The sequence below is a fragment of the Chanos chanos genome, chromosome 5 (genome assembly GCF_902362185.1).
Source record: "Chanos chanos chromosome 5, fChaCha1.1, whole genome shotgun sequence".
Classification (NCBI taxonomy): domain Eukaryota; kingdom Metazoa; phylum Chordata; class Actinopteri; order Gonorynchiformes; family Chanidae; genus Chanos; species Chanos chanos.
In genome coordinates this window covers 41,321,445-41,339,584 of record NC_044499.1, presented here as the reverse complement: position 1 = coordinate 41,339,584, position 18,140 = coordinate 41,321,445, and the positions used below count along the sequence as shown (strand labels likewise).

Genomic DNA, 18,140 nt, shown 5'->3' with positions numbered 1-18,140 from the left:
GAACATCTGACAGCATTGGACAAAAATTGAACTAGACTACGCGTTCTGCGCGGTGATTGGCTTTCACACTTGGCGGGAGGGAAGATCGCGTCTTTTTTGAAATTTTAAAAAAGGTTAGAAAACTATCACAGAGACAGGCGTTAGTAGTCGGAGAACTGATAGAGGTCTGGTTTAGAGAGTTGGTGAGCTTAACAATAATAGGGACCGTGTTAAATACTCGTTTATGGATTTTTTCTAAGTTTAAAATAAAGTCGCGTCCAGGTATCGTTCGTTTTAGTCGATTCCCTTCCGTCAAGAAAGCTACATTAGCAAACGCGGTTAATTTAATACAAGTTTGTTGTTTGTGCACGTCTCTTGTTAGTTCGTCGTTAAGGAGAAGCAATGGCTGAAACGGCTGGACCATTTAAGGTAAATTCAGAACTGTTGAAGATGGAATTTCTCCTCTGTTTTCTTATGGTTTTTGGGGTGACCTTTCTGTCTTTTCAAAATGTCAGTGTCCTCTGATAATTTAGCGTTATTTCTAGTAGTTCGATTATGTCAGTGCGGATTTAGACAGCAAAGCTAATCAGCTATCTGTCATTTAACTTGAATTCTGAAAATAAACGTCGACACGTGACAGGACCAAAAATAACTGAGGCACCAAAGTGAATGAAATTTGTGCGAGGGCCTCCGTTATTTACCCGCTGTGTTTTCTTTTTCAAACTTAGTATAAGTATTAGGAATTTCCAGTTCATCCTTGTAATTAGTAAATCAGTTCTCCATCTTTTATTGAGGTGCAATAATGGATACTGTCATCCTTATTAACCATGAAGTGCACAAGTCTTTGTCAGAAAAATGCATGTAACCTGTTGCTTCATGTATAAATTAATCTGTATGTCTAACTTCGTCACTCCCCACTAAGACTCTTTTTGAGAACAAGGCTCTCGCTAAGTCAAAGAAGGATGAGAAACGTTTGTCTGTAGAGCGGATCTACCAGAAGAAGACCCAGCTGGAGCACATTCTGCTTCGGCCAGACACTTACATTGGTTCTGTAGAGCCGGTCACTCAGGTGAATAGCACATTCTGACCCTGCATACGCATGCATGCACGCACGCACAGAGTCCTGTACTATAAGAGTGGGTGTTTTTTTGTTTTGTCTTTCAGTCACTCTCTTTTAATATTTCTTAAATAACCAACTTGGATTTCATAGGAGGCATGAGGACAGTTTGAACATGGATAAATGACTAGACTGTGCATGGATATGTTGCCTATTTGTACTTTCTCCGTTTGGGGGGGGGGGAACCCACACCTTTCAAGTATTTTCTGCTCTTGACGCATCCCTGTGTGCTAAATATTTTCCTGTTGTTTTCCTTCAGCAAATGTGGGTGTATGATGAAGATGCTGGGATGAACTGTCGAGACGTCACCTTTGTGCCAGGCCTCTACAAGATCTTTGATGAGATATTGGGTGAGTTGAATTGTGTCTGCACCACTGGAGGTGGGATTTGTACATGTGCACGCAGAGTCTGGCATCCTTTATATGGTTCATTTGAAAGGGAGAAATGTTGCTGTGTTTGAATATTGTATTAAGATGTAACTTTGGTGTCATTCACTCATTTTATAAAGCGATTATTGTTTGTGGCAGTGTCGCGATTTCCCTTCTTTTATTCTGTATCCTTTTCCCCCTCAGTGAATGCTGCTGACAACAAACAGAGGGACAAAAACATGAACTGCATCAAGGTCAACATTGACTCGTGAGTATTATTGAAAGTAACTTCACAGTTCCAAGGTCAGTGTAGACATGGCTGTAAAAAGGCAATGGAACTGAACGGAATGCTGTGTTTGAATGCCACAGTGAGAATAACGCCATCAGCGTGTGGAACAATGGGAAGGGTATCCCTGTGGTGGAACACAAGGTGGAGAAAGTCTTTGTTCCTGCTCTCATCTTTGGACAACTCTTGACCTCCAGTAATTACGATGATGACCAAAAAAAGGTCACAGGTGAGGGCTTTGTGTTATGTACACCTTACCTCATCTTCCTTGCTATAAATGTTATGGAATAGAAATTATGTTTTGGAGTCCAGACAGCCCAGGGCTGAGTGAGAGAGTGTGTCAGTGCTGTTCTGAAATACTTTTACTAGTGTTGGTTAGGAACCTTTTAACACATCACTTCTATTCTTTCACAGTTTCACTGAGCCTTTTTTATTGTCGCTATAATTTAAGGTGGCCGTAACGGATATGGTGCCAAACTGTGCAATATCTTCAGTACTAAGTTCACTGTGGAGACAGCTTGCAAAGAGTCAAGACACTCTTTTAAACAGGTCAGGACAAAAAATTCTGGTTACACAGCTCATTTTCTTTGTGTTGTCTGAATTTGATGCAGTCATGGCAAATGAGTCATTTTCTTTAGGTAATATGAAAAACCAATTATTGATGCGGTGTACTCTTTTCCTCTGCACAGACATGGTATGATAACATGGGCCGTGCTGGTGAGTGCAAGATCAAGCCCTTTGATGGAGACGATTTTACCTGCATCACTTTCCAGCCAGACCTGAGTAAGTTTAAGATGCAGGCTCTGGACAGAGATACCGTCGCCTTGTTGACTAGACGCGCCTATGACATTGCTGGCTCAACTAAAGGCGTCCGTGTCTTCCTCAATGGCAAGAGGCTGCCTGTGAGTACTCCGCTTCCTGTTCATTCATTTATTCATTCATTTTCTAAGCCGCTTAGCCTGATTAGGTTCGTGGGGGTGCTAGAGCCTATCCCAGCGCTCATTGGGCGAAAGGCAGGGAAACACCCTTGACAGGTCGCCAGTCCATCGCAGGCCTCCTGTTCATTCCTTTATAAATTAGCTGCAGTCTAATGTGTCTGCTCATCTTTTGATTTTTGGTTGAATTCAAGTGTCAAATAAACCTTAATATCACAAAGAGGGATCATAGCGTGCTTATTTTCTTTATTTCTGTCTTTCTTTCTCTGAATCACTTGATCTTAGGTAAATGGCTTTCGGAGTTATGTGGACCTGTATGTGAAGGATAAAGTGGATGAGCAGGGCAATCCACTGACTGTGGTGCACGAAGCGGTGAACGAACGCTGGGAAGTGTGTCTGACCCTGAGTGAAAAGGGCTTCCAGCAAGTTAGCTTTGTCAACAGCATTGCCACAACCAAGGTACGACATGCAGCGCACGCTTGATTTTGTATCTGGCAGGGCAGTCTTCTCCTCAGTAACACTAAATAATCCTGCTACGGATGCCTGTCTCTTAGGGTGGGCGACACACAGACTATGTAGCAGACCAGGTGGTGTCTAAACTCATAGAAGTGGTGAAGAAGAAGAACAAGGCCGGAGTGGTAGTCAAACCCTTCCAGGTACAACCACACTCACTCCTCCATACTGTGGATAAGCAGCACTGTTTCTGTCTAATTTTCAAAATAAAAAAGTAGTTATAGTTCTAATGTGGTCATGAACTGGAATAGGTCCAACATTGTGGTGTCCTTCCCTTGACTATACTGTTTATTAACAAAGCCATTGTGTTCAAAAGGTATGTATTCTCCTAAGATGCATAGCTTTGAAAAAGCAAAAACAGCATGATTTGCTGACACAATGATCCTTCTCTTTGTGTCTTTGTTTTTATGGTCCAGCTCAAACACTTTTTCTCACCAGCTGTCATCAAGTTGTCACAGTGTATTCACTTACTGTATGTCTGTGTCTGTGACTCCCTAGGTGAAGAACCACATGTGGCTGTTTGTGAACTGTCTGATTGAGAACCCCAGCTTTGACTCTCAGACCAAAGAAAACATGACGCTGCAGCAGAAGAGCTTTGGCTCCACTTGCCCCCTCAGTGAGAAGTTCATCAAGCAGGTGCGACAGAGAAACACTGTATTTCTCCTGCGTGAGATTCCCCTGTTTTCTGTTTCTTTTCCTCTTTTGCTCTGAGCACATTTACTTCTGTCTTCATATGCTTTTTTTTTTTTTTAAGAGAATAACACCATCTAGATCTTTCTCTTGCCAATGTTTGTATTATATTGGATATGCATAATTAAGTTTTGTGTATAACTGAACATATGTCTGCCCCTGTGTCTCTGATGTCCAGGTGAATAACTGTGGTATTGTGGAGAGCATAATGAACTGGGTGAAGTTTAAGGCTCAGACCCAACTCAATAAGAAGTGTTCTGCTGTAAAACACACCAAGATAAAAGGTGTTCCCAAACTGGATGATGCGAACGATGCAGGTAAGATGCTTACAAAGTCCCTTGTCCTATACTTTTATTTGCTGGACTGAGAGAGACACATCGGTTGTCAGTGACAGTTATAAAATTCTGTGAAGGATACAGTATGCACTTTACACTCCTCACATCCAAATCCGGTGTATGATGTTCTCTCTGTCTCTAGGGGGTAAGAATTCATCTGGCTGCACGCTGATCCTCACTGAGGGAGACTCAGCTAAATCCTTAGCTGTGTCTGGACTTGGTGTGGTAGGTCGTGATCGCTATGGGGTCTTCCCACTCCGTGGTAAAATGTTGAATGTTCGGGAAGCTTCACACAAACAAGTGAGTACACGGACAAGTCTCTGTTTATACAGCCTCAGTGGGGCCCTACAGTATTGATTATAGTTTGAGCGTTACTGCTTTATTTAGCCGTTATCCTTGCACAATACCGAGGCCAAAGCTGGTTTGCTTTGAGAGATGTAAAGCCGAAGTCCCAGCTTTATTGTAAGTCTTCGGTGTCTCTGTTCCACAGATAATGGAAAATGCTGAGATCAACAACATCATTAAGATCCTTGGTCTGCAGTACCGCAAGAACTACAGTGATCCTGAATCACTGAAGAGCCTACGCTATGGCAAGCTCATGATAATGACAGATCAGGTTAGCGTTGGTCATGATCACTTTCACCGATGTGGTATTTAAATGATTACTCTGCCCTTCTGACAGTCATGTTTTTGTTCCTGGTGGGGTTTTTTTTTTTTTTTGGTCATGCTCTAGATTTTCCTCAGTGTAGAGTTGTAATCCGGCTTTGGAGTGCTTTGCTGTATTGATGAATGTTAACTGTGTGTGGCATGTTTAGGATCAGGATGGATCTCACATTAAAGGTCTTCTGATTAACTTCATCCATCATAACTGGCCTTCCCTGCTACACCACAACTTCCTGGAGGAGTTCATCACTCCCATCATCAAGGTGTGTGTGTGAGTGTGAGAGAGAGAGAGAGAATTTAGATTGCTTTGAGATTTAATTGGCTCCTTTCATTTAAGAGGGATTTCTCCATCTTTAAACATCTGTTTCTCCTTTCACATCTTTCTCTCTCCACATACCTGGGTCTCCTCTGACAGGTGTCCAGTAAGAAGCAGGAGCTGTCCTTTTACAGTATCCCAGAGTTTAACGAGTGGAAAGCCAACCAGCCAAACTACAAATCCTGGAAAATCAAGTACTACAAAGGTTTGTCCCAAACACCTGTGGTAGTGCAACTCCAAACGTAAGCAGCCAATCTACTGTCAACGTTGGCCTGAATGCACACATGTGCTTTTGTTTTTCTGTGCACAAGGTTTTAAGGTGGTGGCATCTAAGACTCTTACAGTAAAATGATGGGTCTCTGTTTTTGTAGGTCTTCAAATTCTCACGGGCATGTTCTGATTTGATGTACCCTGTTTGCCACTCAGGAGAATGTTTTTAAGTGATTTCTTTGCTGTCCTGTGCACCGTGCAGGTTTGGGTACCAGCACTTCAAAGGAGGCTAAAGAGTATTTTTCTGACATGGCGAGACATCGCATCCCCTTTAAGTATTCTGGTCCTGCCGACGATGAGGCAATCACCCTGGTAAACAGCACTGGCTTTCTGACCGCTGTAAAATTCATCAGTATATCTTTACTGTGTCTTCCCCCTCTTAACACCTCTTCTCATCTCTCTCTCTCTGTTTCTCTCTTCTCTTTCTCCTTAGGCCTTTAGTAAGAAAAAGATTGAGGAACGTAAGGAATGGCTTACCAGTTTCATGATCAACAGACGCCAGCGTAGGGAACACAACCTGCCTGAGGTGAGCCATGACCCGGTTCAGACTAACCCTGGCTCTGAAAGTAGCTCACTGTCCCTTCAGGCATTGTTATCATAACCGTGTCTGAATACTCCTGTACTGAATATGTAAATCTAGAACAGCACCACGCTGGTATCTTTAACTGAGCTCTAAGAGTAGATGATGAAGTTTTAACCACACAGATTGAACATATTTACTTTTCCCCAAACAGAGTTACATAATGAATACATACATACAATGTGTGCATAGCTAAGCTGACATGAAACAGCAGACTAAACTGAACTCATGTGCTGTGGTTGTAAGTGCTACTGTGTGGCTGTGAATGACATACAAATTTAAGAGCATAATGATGGGAAAAAAAAGCCCTATAATGCAGATTGGAACATCATCTTATACTAATTAATTAACTAACTGTGACACTGTTACAACCTGTCAGGTGTTGATTTTTTTTGTTACTCAATCATGTTCACTCTCATGTTGTGTGTTTCTCTCTCCCTCCTTACATAGGAGTACCTGTATGGCCAGGAAACAAAGTACCTGTCCTACCATGACTTTGTCAACAAAGAACTTGTTTTGTATTCCAACTCTGACAATGAGCGCTCCATTCCCTGCCTTGTGGATGGTGAGAGATTTAAGAGATTTACACATTTCCAGACGATAGTCATTTTAGATTTAGAGAGAGAGAGACCAAAAGACCGACCTGAGTACTGTCGAGTCATCTTTTTCAATTAAATGTGAGAGCTTAGAAACCAAGTATTGATTGAACAGACAGAGAAAAACCAACTCAGTACAGTGCATCAGGTGAATAAATTAATGTATAATGGGCTGCACAGACAGACTCTGCACTCAACTTTCATTCAGTTCCAGTGTTTTTGTCTTTGAGTTGTCTTCAGCCATATGAATCTCTCTGAGTGTAGAGCATTCTGTTGATCGAATGAACAACAAACTACTTCAAGAAATGTGTGTGTGTATATATATATATAACTATAACCTGATGAATTATTTTGGGGTTGAGAACATCTCTTGTATTATATGGTGCCCAAAGTTGTGGTGATCTTAAAAAAAAAAAACCACATCTGTATAGTCCTTTGTCTTTTACAGTGTTTTTGTTTACAGCCCTCTGTGTTCTTTGTATGTGTGTGTGTGTGTCAGGGTTGAAGCCTGGTCAGAGGAAGGTGTTGTTCTGCTGCTTTAAGCGGAATGACAAGCGTGAAGTGAAGGTGGCCCAGCTGGCTGGTTCTGTGGCTGAAATGTCAGCCTATCATCACGGAGAGGTGAATGACCATGGAGTCTGTACACAAGCCTCTCACTGAGACCAGAGGGGCCTATTAGTCCATTAGTTTCTCAGTGATGCTACTTGGGTGCAGTGAGGTTCATGTACATATCTGTGTCATTTTACATGGAAAGGCCATTGTTTAAACTCTCTCTCTTTTTCTGTCTCTCCACTCTCTCTCTTACTCTTTCACTGTTTTCTTAGATGTCTCTCATGATGACAATTATTGGTTTGGCTCAGAATTTTGTGGGAAGCAACAATTTGAACCTTTTGCAACCTCTGGGTCAGTTTGGCACCCGTCTCCATGGTGGCAAAGACTCTGCCAGTCCTCGATACATCTTCACCATGCTCAGGTCAGCCTCCTCTCTTTTGATACTGTATTCGAATTGTCAGTATCTGAAGTGTAAGATTTATACAGTTATACAAAGTTGTACAGATTCACTCAACAAGATGACACATATACAGTATGTCCACTATAAATATTCGTCATCCCAGCAGAAGAGATCAAATCAGATGACATTGCAGTTATTGACTCATTAAACTTTGCTGCATGAAGGTTGTATAGTGTATTTATATTAACCGTTGACTGCACTGCTGCAGTTCTCTGGCTCGTCTGCTCTTCCCTGCTGTGGACGATAACCTGCTCAAATACAACTTTGATGACAATCTGCGTGTGGAGCCAGAGTGGTACATTCCAATCATCCCCACAGTGCTGGTAAATGGTGCAGATGGAATTGGGACTGGCTGGGCTAGTCGCATCCCTAACTTTGATGTGCGTGAGATTGTCAACAACATCCACCGCATGCTGAATGGAGAGGAACCACTACCTATGGTGAGGAAACCCCGTTGAACGTGTATAAATGAACATCCTATAGTGGACCATAACAGGATTATAAACATATCAACACAATATCAGTGTCTGAGTGTTGAATGACTTGCTGGAGTATCTGTTCAGTGATTGCATTGGTTCACTGTGACACTTGTCTTTTTCAGCTGCCCAGCTATAAGGGCTTTAAGGGCACTATTGAGGAGGTGATGAGTAATCAATACATTAACAGTGGAGAGGTGGCCATCATCAACTCGACCACCATTGAAATCTCTGAGCTGCCTGTTAAAACTTGGACTCAGGTAAGCCAGAGCTGTCCCTCCGAGTGAGAAGACTACAAACAGTTTATAGAGTTATTAGCTAGTGAACAAGAGCTTTATTATTGTTATTATTATTATTGTTATTATTTTAGATAGCATGGTTAAGAGGAAATAATATTTCTTTGTAGTTGGTGATACTGCTAATGTAAGTGTCTTTGTCTTGCTTATGTCGAGTTCTTCTGTAAATTATGGGTTACAGTCTATTTTACGAAGAAGTATTTGAGTCAGATCCATCTTATGTTGATATTTAGCATGATAGGAATGTTGTTCATGAATCAAAATTGTTAATAGCTTTTCTCACCAGTTTCTCATCTATACTTGGGAATGTTATGTGTCTCTTTCTCAGACCTACAAAGAGAATGTTCTGGAAGTAATGTTGAACGGCTCAGATAAAGCTCCTCCACTGATCACTGACTATAAGGAGTACCACACAGACACCACTGTACGCTTCGTGGTCACAATGACTGAAGATAGACTGAGAGAAGTGGAGGCTGCAGGACTCCACAAGGTTTTTAAGCTGCAGAACCCCCTCACCTGCAACTCTATGGTAAACGCCCACACTCTCATATCAGCTTTGACAAATAAATACATAATTTATCACCACGCTAGTTCTGAATAGTCTTAGGGAGCAGTTGGAGAGAGATTGTGGCCATTTTGGTTTTTTATCCTTTTTCATCATGTTTTCCTCAGGTCCTGTTTGACCATGTGGGCAGTCTGAAGAAGTATGAGTCAGTGCAGGACATCCTGAAGGACTTCTTTGAGCTGAGAATGAAGTACTACCAACTGAGGAAGGATTGGTTGCTGGGTATGCTTGGAGCCGAGAGCGCCAAACTGACCAATCAGGCAAGATTCATTCTGGAGAAGATCCAGGGAACTCTGGTAATCGGTGAGGATCTCAGACCCCCCCCTCCTCTTCCTGTCTCATCAGTTAAATTTTCCATGACGTGCTTTATCCAGAATTACATAATGTTGTAGGGAGTCTGAAACGTTCTTGTTCCTGTATTCCTCTCCTTTTTTGGCCCTCTGTTTTTGATGTAACATTCATGTCAATAACACAACAGCAGTATAAGTAGGGAAAACAAATTTTCTGCAGGTATTAGTTATTAGTCATTCAAGTTCTCAAACACCGTCCTCCTGTTTTCAGAGAATAAGCCTAAGAAGGAGCTGATCCGCATGCTTCAGGAAATGGGCTATGACTCTGACCCTGTAAAAGCCTGGAAACAAGCTCAGGAGAAGGTAAACCAGGCTCCTCAAAAACAAGTCCATTAACTCCAAATAACACGCTTCTCACATGAGAATAAACCTCTTAAAATCAATTTCAGTGTTGTTTTTCATCCTAGTATTTTCACTTCTTTGATGTTCCTCCACTAGGATCAAGAGGAGGAGGGAGAGGAAGATGAGGAGAAGGAGGAAGAATCCTCAGGCCCAGACTATAACTACCTGCTGAACATGCCTATGTGGTTCCTCACTAAAGAGAAGAAAGATGAACTCTGCAAACAGAGAGACAATAAGGTAAACTAGCAGTTCTCAGTGATTCATTTGTTTCTTTGGCCCATCTGCGTGTGGTACAGTTTTAAACTCTCTCCCTCTCTCTTTCTAGCTCACTGAGCTGAATACGCTGAAAAGGAAGAACCCATCTGATCTGTGGCGAGAGGACCTGGCTGCTTTCACCGAGGAGCTAGAGGTTAATGCTAATTCTTACTTGTCTTTCCAAGCAACAGTACAAGCATTGTAATAACTTACCAACGTTGTCTTGAATGCAGTTCTCAAATGGGGCCTGGCAATGGGAGACCATGTGGCTCTGTGTGTGTGCCTCTCTACTGGTGATGAGTCACAACGAAATGATGTAACTGAGAATTTTCACTGTGTGTGCGTGTGAATGCAGCGTGTTGAGGAGAAGGAGCGGCAGGAGGCAGCAGGTGTTGCGGTGACACAGGTGAAGGGGAAGGGAGGCCGGACCAAGGTGGTTAAGGTGAAAGAAGAGACCATGCCCACACCTCAGGGCCGCCGAGTCATCCCACGCGTCACCAGCGCCATGAAGGACCAGGCCAACAAGAAAGCCGACAGCAAGAAAGGCCTAGGGAGGAAAGGCAAATCCACCAAGGTCTGAGTCTCTGTGTGCAACTGCGTCTATTTTTTAGGGGTTTTTTTTCTATCACAATCCACATTTAAAGAGTTTAGCCACCCACTTTATGTAGGGTGCTGTACTTTCATTTAATGAAAACGACCTCTGTATCTATCTTTTCAAAGAAAAAATGTGATACCAGTATGTAAACACTGGTCTTTGATCTAAGCAAATGCTATCTAGATTTGTCCATGGTACTCATGTACCTACTCTGCACTCAATCCATGAAACAAAATCTGAGATGCATAGGAGACTGACGAAGTTTGTTTGTGTGTTAATCAGCTTTCTATTACCTGGCATTTCTAGGCAGAGGAAGAGGGAGTAGTGATGAAGATGGAGTTTGATGATGAAGAGAAAGATGGTGGAAAAGAGCTGGGATTAGCTGCACGACTCACCAAGAAAGCTAAGAAAGAGCCTGCCAAGGAGACAGGTAAAGAAAGAGAGATTCAGTCCAATTACTAGCTCATGTAGTTATGTTTGATTAAAGTATGATCACTACTGTCTTTCAGCTGCAAAGAGTGGAAAACAGACCACCCTGCAATTTAAGCCTGCGAAGAAGCAGAAGAAGAATCCTTGGTCTGACGATGAAGACTCAGCTTCAGATGGGGATGAAGAGGCCATCGAGGTTGCACCCAAAGAAAGACCCAAGCGTCAGCTGAAGAGTGAGGACTTTCTTTTTTGATTACACACACAGTTATTTTCTCTTTCAATATATCTCTCACTCAGTCACATTCCAGAACTCTCGCCGATCTCTCTCTCTCTCTCTCTCTCTTTTTTTTTTTTCTAAACACACACAATGCAAACTTAGTGCCTGTTGATTCCTTAATTTGCTTTCAAAGCTCTTGATATAAAATGCTGGTTGTTAGTACACTGGGTGAGAGCAGGTATTTTTATTAAATGATATTTTTATTGTCGTCGTCTAATGAATTTCCACCAGAAACACGTCGCAAAAGACTGCGATATCAGAACAACCTCTATTTATAAAGGAAAGTGTCCAGGGTAGCATTGAGCAGAGGAATAGCCCCTACTCTAAAGTTTGTGCAGTCTACAGTGTGTAAACTTGTGTGTGGTGATACAACTAGAGTGGTATGAGCAGAAAGGCAAAGAGAAACACAAGCCATGTGAAACAGTCAAGCAACAAACTACTAAAATGAGTAGTCCTGAAGAAACAGCCAAGGCAGAAAATGGAAGTGGAGCAGCAGAAAAATTTGGTACTAAAACAGGGGAAGCACATCCGTTGTGTGGCTATACTTTAGTTATAGAAGAGATAACTATTCGCAAAGACTGACTTTTGTGCTTGTCAAGAAGTGGCGGATACTAAAAGGGGGAACACAACAAACTTGTATCATTGCTTAAAGTACAACCATAAAGAGCTGTATATGCAGCATGTTTATCACACATCACATATTGTCTCCATATGCTGTTGCCCTGGCTCTCCTGCATAGACCATCGTGTCTCTCTGTCTGTGGTATTGTTAGGTGCTACCACTAAGTACAGCTTGTCCAGTAGTGAGGATGAGTTTGAGGACTGGGGGAAGAGTGGAAAAGTGACTAAAGCTGCCAGCAGTGGGGAGGAAGATGATGAATTTGTGCCTGAACCCAGCGGTGGAGCCGACAGTGATCTGGACTCGCCTGCACCCCAGCCCCCGTAAGACCTCGCCTTTCCTCCCCCGTTTCTCTCCTGTTTTCTTAAGTTTACTCTTCACTCTTCGAAACATACTGAGATTTATAATTGCCTAAAAAAATCTTTTAGGAAAAAAGTAGTGAAGAGCAGACCAAAGGCTGAAAAAGATGTGCCGAAAAGCAGATGTAAGTGCCTTTTCAAACTGATAATGTCAAATGTCATCATGTTGACCTTTGCACACTTAAGCTTTTGGCAGTTCTTTGTAAAACCTGTCTCTTGACTGGTCCTCAGACTAAGAGTAGTCTTGTTATATCTGTGCATGCAGCTCAGCCCAATGAAGATGTAATCTCATCCAAACCACCACCCAAGCCGAAAGAAACAACTTCAAAGAAACAAAATGAAGGAACTGCCAAGAAGACAACAGCTAAGAAGCCAGCTGCTCCCAAGAAAAAAGGAACAGGTACCAGAATATATCATGAATAGCATTGTAGTTACACATCTCTTTGTCAGTGCTCTGAAATACATGGTTTTGAATCAGAAGACTAATTTGTCGGTTCTGGAAAGACTGTCTTTTAAATGTTTTCAGTAGTTGTTGTAAACTGTTAATTCACGCTTAAGTGTTACAGTGGGATATGATACAGTGTATCCGTTTGTTTCCTCTTTCCTGACTGTTATTTGCCTGTCTGGGTTTTTTTTTTTTTTTTTTTTTTTTTTTTTATGTAGATGTTAAGCAGCCTTCCATCATGGCTGCTTTGTCCAAGTCTGTGTCCACCTCCAAAAAAGCTGCTATTGCCATGACAACTTCTAGCGAATCTGAGAGCTCTGCTCCTGCTCCTGCTCCTGTTGTGGCTAAGCAGCCAGCCAATCGTAAGAGGAAACCTGCCCTTGACAGTGACGAATCATCTAGTGATTCCGGTAACCTAATGGACCGTCTCAAGGGAAAGACCAAAGGGGGGAAGGTAAGCCAAAATTGAGAATTTCCAATAGATGCTTGGGCCTCAAACAGTTTGACCTCCTGTCTTCACAGCACAGTCTTAGTTAGAAAATAATGTGTCCGATTATATTGTCTCTCAATTTACGACCGCTATACAAGTTGCATTTTGATTTCACCGGATGTAACTGATGTACGCAACTTCATCTTCCAGAAAACCAAGAAGTGGGAGGACGATGAAAGCTTTGCACTCTCAGACCAAGAGCTAACCTCACCGGTTGTGGCTCCTAAGGTCAAACCTGGGCGCTCCAGGAAGCCAGTCACCTACAACCTGGACTCAGACTCAGATGACGACTTTGGCTTTTAGGCAGCCATTCTTCCTATGCACAATTTAAAAAAAAAAAATTGTTCCCAAAGAAATTAAATAAAGGCACTGTACAACGCGTATACACAAAAGACAGCTCCTGTCACTGATATGCTGCATTGATAGTACTTGAATGCATATTATGTGACTGTAATGTTACTAATATTTGATTTTTCAAACAGTTTTTATGTGTACAGCATTTTTCAGAAGCCCTTTTTTAAAAAAAACAAGAAAAACAACCTTAACAGGTGGTAGAATAGTTGGGGAGCAGACACTTGATCTGTTGGCCAACCATGGTTAGTAATGTCCATCTTTGAAGAGAAAATATTTTGTTTACATTTTGATGTCATTTTAACCGCGTTTTTCATGTTTTGTCCTTGTTATGTACTGTCATGTAAATATTATTTCTGTCTCTCAGCGTTTGTATTCACTGTTTTTGAATAAAGCTTGCAGTCATACTCGTTGGACTCCTTGGTGGTGACATTTGGGCGTAACACTCATAACTTATGTTATAATTAGGAAAAAAAACAAACAAAACAAAAACAACAACCTAACTCGTTCCCATGAGTCTTGGCTGACTATCAATGTGGTTTTTTTTCCGTAATCGGAACTACTGCTATTTTAGGTAAAGTTTCAATCCCAGTGCGTGATTTAGTGATTCACATAGGTTCCAGTTTCATAATTATGCGAACAAATTGGATACAGTCTCGAGTAGGGCTTCAGGGAGTCTTTACATTTCGTCGGTCCCCACAGGTAAAGGCTTTCCCAATTTTGAGGCTTTTTATAATTTTAAAAGTATTATTACTGACTTTTATTCGGTTGCAGAGTATTGCAAAGGCGTTCACTTATTTTCTGTGCGTTCATGTTCAGTTTTGTCTTCGTCGAAATGAAGATTTTAGGCGGAGTGTTATGACTGAACATTCAGATGAAGAGCAATGTAGACTAACACTGTTGGATTTATCAGACTAGGTCGTTTAAGACGTATGGTGTTTCTTCTGAAGTATGGACTATCCGTGGTGTTTGTTTCAAGTTGTGGTTACCGGTTTGTACTGCGCTCATAGATACATTTCCTGCAATTAGGGAAGCCGTCTGAGACGCTCATTAAGAAAGCAGCTAGTTGTATAAACATTAATTTTGCTCACTTCTTTGATATTTCTGATAAGGATATGACAGGCATTTCCGCGCGCTGATCCTGTTTCCCCACAGTATCGCCCTTTGCGCTGTGTCACCAAAAACTATTTTCGGGTACCAGTTGGCGTGTGCAAGGAGTGTCTTGTTTAAACACAGAACTTCTCGTCCCATATGCAGAAGTTTTACTGTCGGCATATCTAACAGCTCATATTGAAGATACATATTGCACAGTTCATTGAGTTTTTCCGACACTATCTTTTCATTCGTTTTCATTCTGATACCGGCGGTATTGACGGTAATGGACTGGATTCTGTTTGATCATGGAAATCTGTAAGGTGGTTGACTTTCATGTGGAGACCAAAGCAGGTGTCTTCTTACTATGTTATAGTTTATCGACGCCAGGCAGAAAAGAAGCTGGAAAACGAGGTAACATTTTTTTTGTTTAGCTCTACTAAAATGTATGTATATTTTTCCTCTAGTGGGATGTGGTCTTGTTTGTGACTTTAAATACAATGTTATCAGAAAAATGTTTATCCACAGTAGAACCTTTGTTGTGTTTCCTACAGTGTTAACTCTCCCAGGTTGTACCTCATCTGCAGATACATGCTCCTACACATACTGACAGATACTCACTCAACTTCATATTTATGGAGTTGACCTTTATTTGTGGACCACAGTTTGGAGCTGGATTACATTGTCTTAATAGTACTGATTACAACCTCTCATGGACTGCATGAAAAGGAAGGAAAACTTACACTTCTTCAGCTTTCATCTTCAGAAAACAGCCAGTGGTCAATTTGTCCCTTAAAGCCCTAAGAAGGGCATAGGTTTGGTTCAGTGCTGGACTGTCCTCTCTGCTCCTCACCATGGCTGAGTGGGCCTTTTTAAGTGGACTATTTGGGACTCTCCAGGCCCACTCCCCCATGCTAGGTCGATTCTGGCTGCTTCTTATGCTGGTGTTTAGAATGCTGATCCTGGGGACAGTTGCCAGTGACTTGTTTGAAGATGAGCAAGAGGAGTTTGTGTGTAACACTCTGCAGCCAGGCTGTAAACAGGTGTGTTACGATGAAGCGTTCCCCATTTCACAGTACCGTTTCTGGGTTTTCCACATTGTGCTTATTTCCACTCCCTCTCTGCTTTTTGTTGTATACACCATGCACCACCACAATAAGCGAAAGGTTCTTTCTCGAAGTTTGGGGACCACCTATAGCAGTGTTCTGGAAAGCAAGCAGGAGCAACACCTCAAACGTCTCTACCTGATTAACGTTGGCTTCCGGCTGTTGGCGGAGGTGGGCTTTGTGGTTGGCCAGTGGTGGTTGTATGGTTTCCGTGTGGAGGCACAGTACCCCTGCAGCCGTTACCCGTGCCCTTACACGGTGGACTGCTTTACATCTCGACCAATGGAGAAGACCGTGCTCCTTTGTTTCTACTTTGCCGTGGGAGTGCTCTCAGCTTTCTCCAGCTTCGCGGAACTCATTCACGTCTCGTGCAAAGCCGGCCAGATGAGGGACTCTGCATTTTGGGATAGTTCGGAAACCAATGAAGGCTCTGAGAAGGGATATTATTCCCAGAACCTGCAGAATCTGGCACAGGAGGAGACGGGAGAGCAGGCAAAGGCCAAAGAAGCTCTGTCTGTCTCCGGGGTGAGTGGACGGATAAAGGGGAGCTCCATGCGGAGCAGCTCCATCAAGAAGTATCCCAGCAATGGACGCAGAAGTTTCAAGGGATACTACGGCCAGAAGAGCAACTCATTGATGGTATGAGGTTCAGACCATGTGTGTTTGTTCATGTCGTTACATGTGAGAGAGGATTTGGCTTTTCAGGTTGTGTTTGTTTAGGGTTCTGTTTTTTTTGTTTTAATATGAAATATATATTTTTCAGAATATTGCATCTCCACAGTTGAAACCACAATCATTTGTAATGACTCACTGGTTGCTTAATTCAATTCCACAGTTTCACTTATTACTTGACAAATGAAATCAAAATGGCAAAATGGCATCTTCAATTTCAGACCATCAATAAATGATGTCATTTTGACGTTATTCCATGTTTTTCCTTTTTTTGCTAAAGAGAAAGAAATTACTATACATTATTGTGTTTAGTTTATGTTCAATGGCTTGCATATGTGCACAAGATGACAGTTCAACTCTTTATTGCAAAAGCAACTTGAGCTTATATCTTTTTCTCTACTCGTGCTTCAACACTTTTTTTTTTTTTTTAAATCTTTTCCTGTTCTGATGCCTCAAACAGGCTTTCAGTAGGTTGTCTAAGTGAGACTTAAAATAGCCTTAATCGTTCAGTTGACTGTCAAGTGTGGTAAGGGTATTTGTGGAAGTCCATTGCTATGACTGGTATATGGACCTGTGTTTTCAGGGAAATGACATGGAGTCAGTTTGGGTGTCGGAGTCAAAACATGTCCAAGTGGAGATCTCTCTCTCTCCCTCTCTCTCTCTCTCTCTCTCTCTCTCTCTCTCTCTCTCTTTGTCTCTGTTGTATCCTGGGTGAAAAAAAAAACAGGAAAGGCCCGTTTTCGATTCTCATCGTGGGTATGGCGTTGGCAGAAATGAACTCTGACTGCTCTTCCTGGGCTAGCTCTGTATCTCATCTCTGAGGGATTAAGATCAGGAATTGGACAAGCAGAATTAGCCTTAAACCAAATTTGAAGCAATATCAGTATGAAACCTTAACATTACTCTATAAGAAATTAAAGTTCTTCCAATAAATCTTAATGATTTCCACTTCTTCTCATGCTTGGGTGTGATTTGGATTCATCTGGAATATTCTCTTTCTTAAATCATTTTTTGGCAAAGGTTCATGTTTATGTAGTTGAACAGATTGCCTCATATAGTGTCACGTGTTGAGACATGAGTTTTGAAGACAGTTTGACTACCTGTCTTGTGTTTTTGACAGAAAATGTGTGATAACTCTTCTGTAGTTTTCTGTTAGCTGAAGTAGTCTTAGATTATATATAACAAAAGAACAAAAGGGTTCTGTGACATTTACAGGAACTGATAAGTACTGAGAATGACGCAGCATTGACTATTGCCTTAGTCCAGCTTGATCCTGAGTATTGTACAAGTTTTGAATTGCTTGAGTAGTTTCACTTACAATTCCTCAACAATGCATGCCAAATTAGGAGGAAAAATCACTGTTTGTTGTGAGTAACTAAGAAACCACAGTTATACTTTACAATATAGACCCAAAGATTTCATATCCTTTTTTTTTAAGGGTGGCAGTTGCTCATGGTCAAAATGCACTCAACAAACGTACTATTGCTCTTCAAACAGACCTCTGTGGTTACCCCTCATGTGTAATAGTTGTGTCAAAGACTGTGTGAGTCAGTCATTACACAATTTATGATGCTGTTTGCGCTGCAATTTTTCCACATGTATTTTACTTTTTAATGCAGTCAAAGGGTCTTGTTATATGCTGCAACCATGTTCTTATTAGACTGCGTTTCAGTGAATCTCTACATGAGTGTTACAGACACTTGCATCAAAGAGATGAGAATGTGCTGTGAAAGGGAGAGGAATAATGAAACCTGCTCTGCTA

At 41.7% G+C, this 18,140-nt stretch overlaps 2 protein-coding genes across 2 annotated transcripts; both read left to right on the top strand.

Annotated features, from left to right (window-relative positions):
* The first annotated feature begins 381 nt into the window (after nucleotides 1–381).
* On the top strand, nucleotides 382–13,460 carry top2a (DNA topoisomerase II alpha). The gene is made up of 35 exons (XM_030775035.1): nucleotides 382–408; nucleotides 902–1,048; nucleotides 1,356–1,446; nucleotides 1,669–1,732; nucleotides 1,834–1,979; nucleotides 2,202–2,299; nucleotides 2,440–2,652; nucleotides 2,971–3,144; nucleotides 3,240–3,341; nucleotides 3,697–3,834; nucleotides 4,067–4,205; nucleotides 4,366–4,523; nucleotides 4,714–4,839; nucleotides 5,039–5,149; nucleotides 5,302–5,407; nucleotides 5,675–5,784; nucleotides 5,906–5,998; nucleotides 6,503–6,617; nucleotides 7,148–7,269; nucleotides 7,473–7,621; nucleotides 7,869–8,100; nucleotides 8,262–8,396; nucleotides 8,761–8,961; nucleotides 9,105–9,300; nucleotides 9,559–9,650; nucleotides 9,786–9,926; nucleotides 10,015–10,098; nucleotides 10,300–10,504; nucleotides 10,850–10,969; nucleotides 11,049–11,201; nucleotides 12,018–12,186; nucleotides 12,292–12,347; nucleotides 12,488–12,622; nucleotides 12,886–13,121; nucleotides 13,308–13,460. The coding sequence occupies exons 1-35, from the start codon at nucleotides 382–384 to the stop codon at nucleotides 13,458–13,460; spliced, it is 4,737 nt and encodes a 1,578-aa protein (XP_030630895.1).
* A 1,994-nt stretch (nucleotides 13,461–15,454) lies between these two features.
* Nucleotides 15,455–16,351, top strand: LOC115812552 (gap junction delta-3 protein-like). Its single transcript, XM_030775033.1, has one exon. It carries the CDS (start codon nucleotides 15,455–15,457, stop codon nucleotides 16,349–16,351), a length of 897 nt encoding a protein of 298 aa, XP_030630893.1.
* Nucleotides 16,352–18,140: the final 1,789 nt, after the last annotated feature.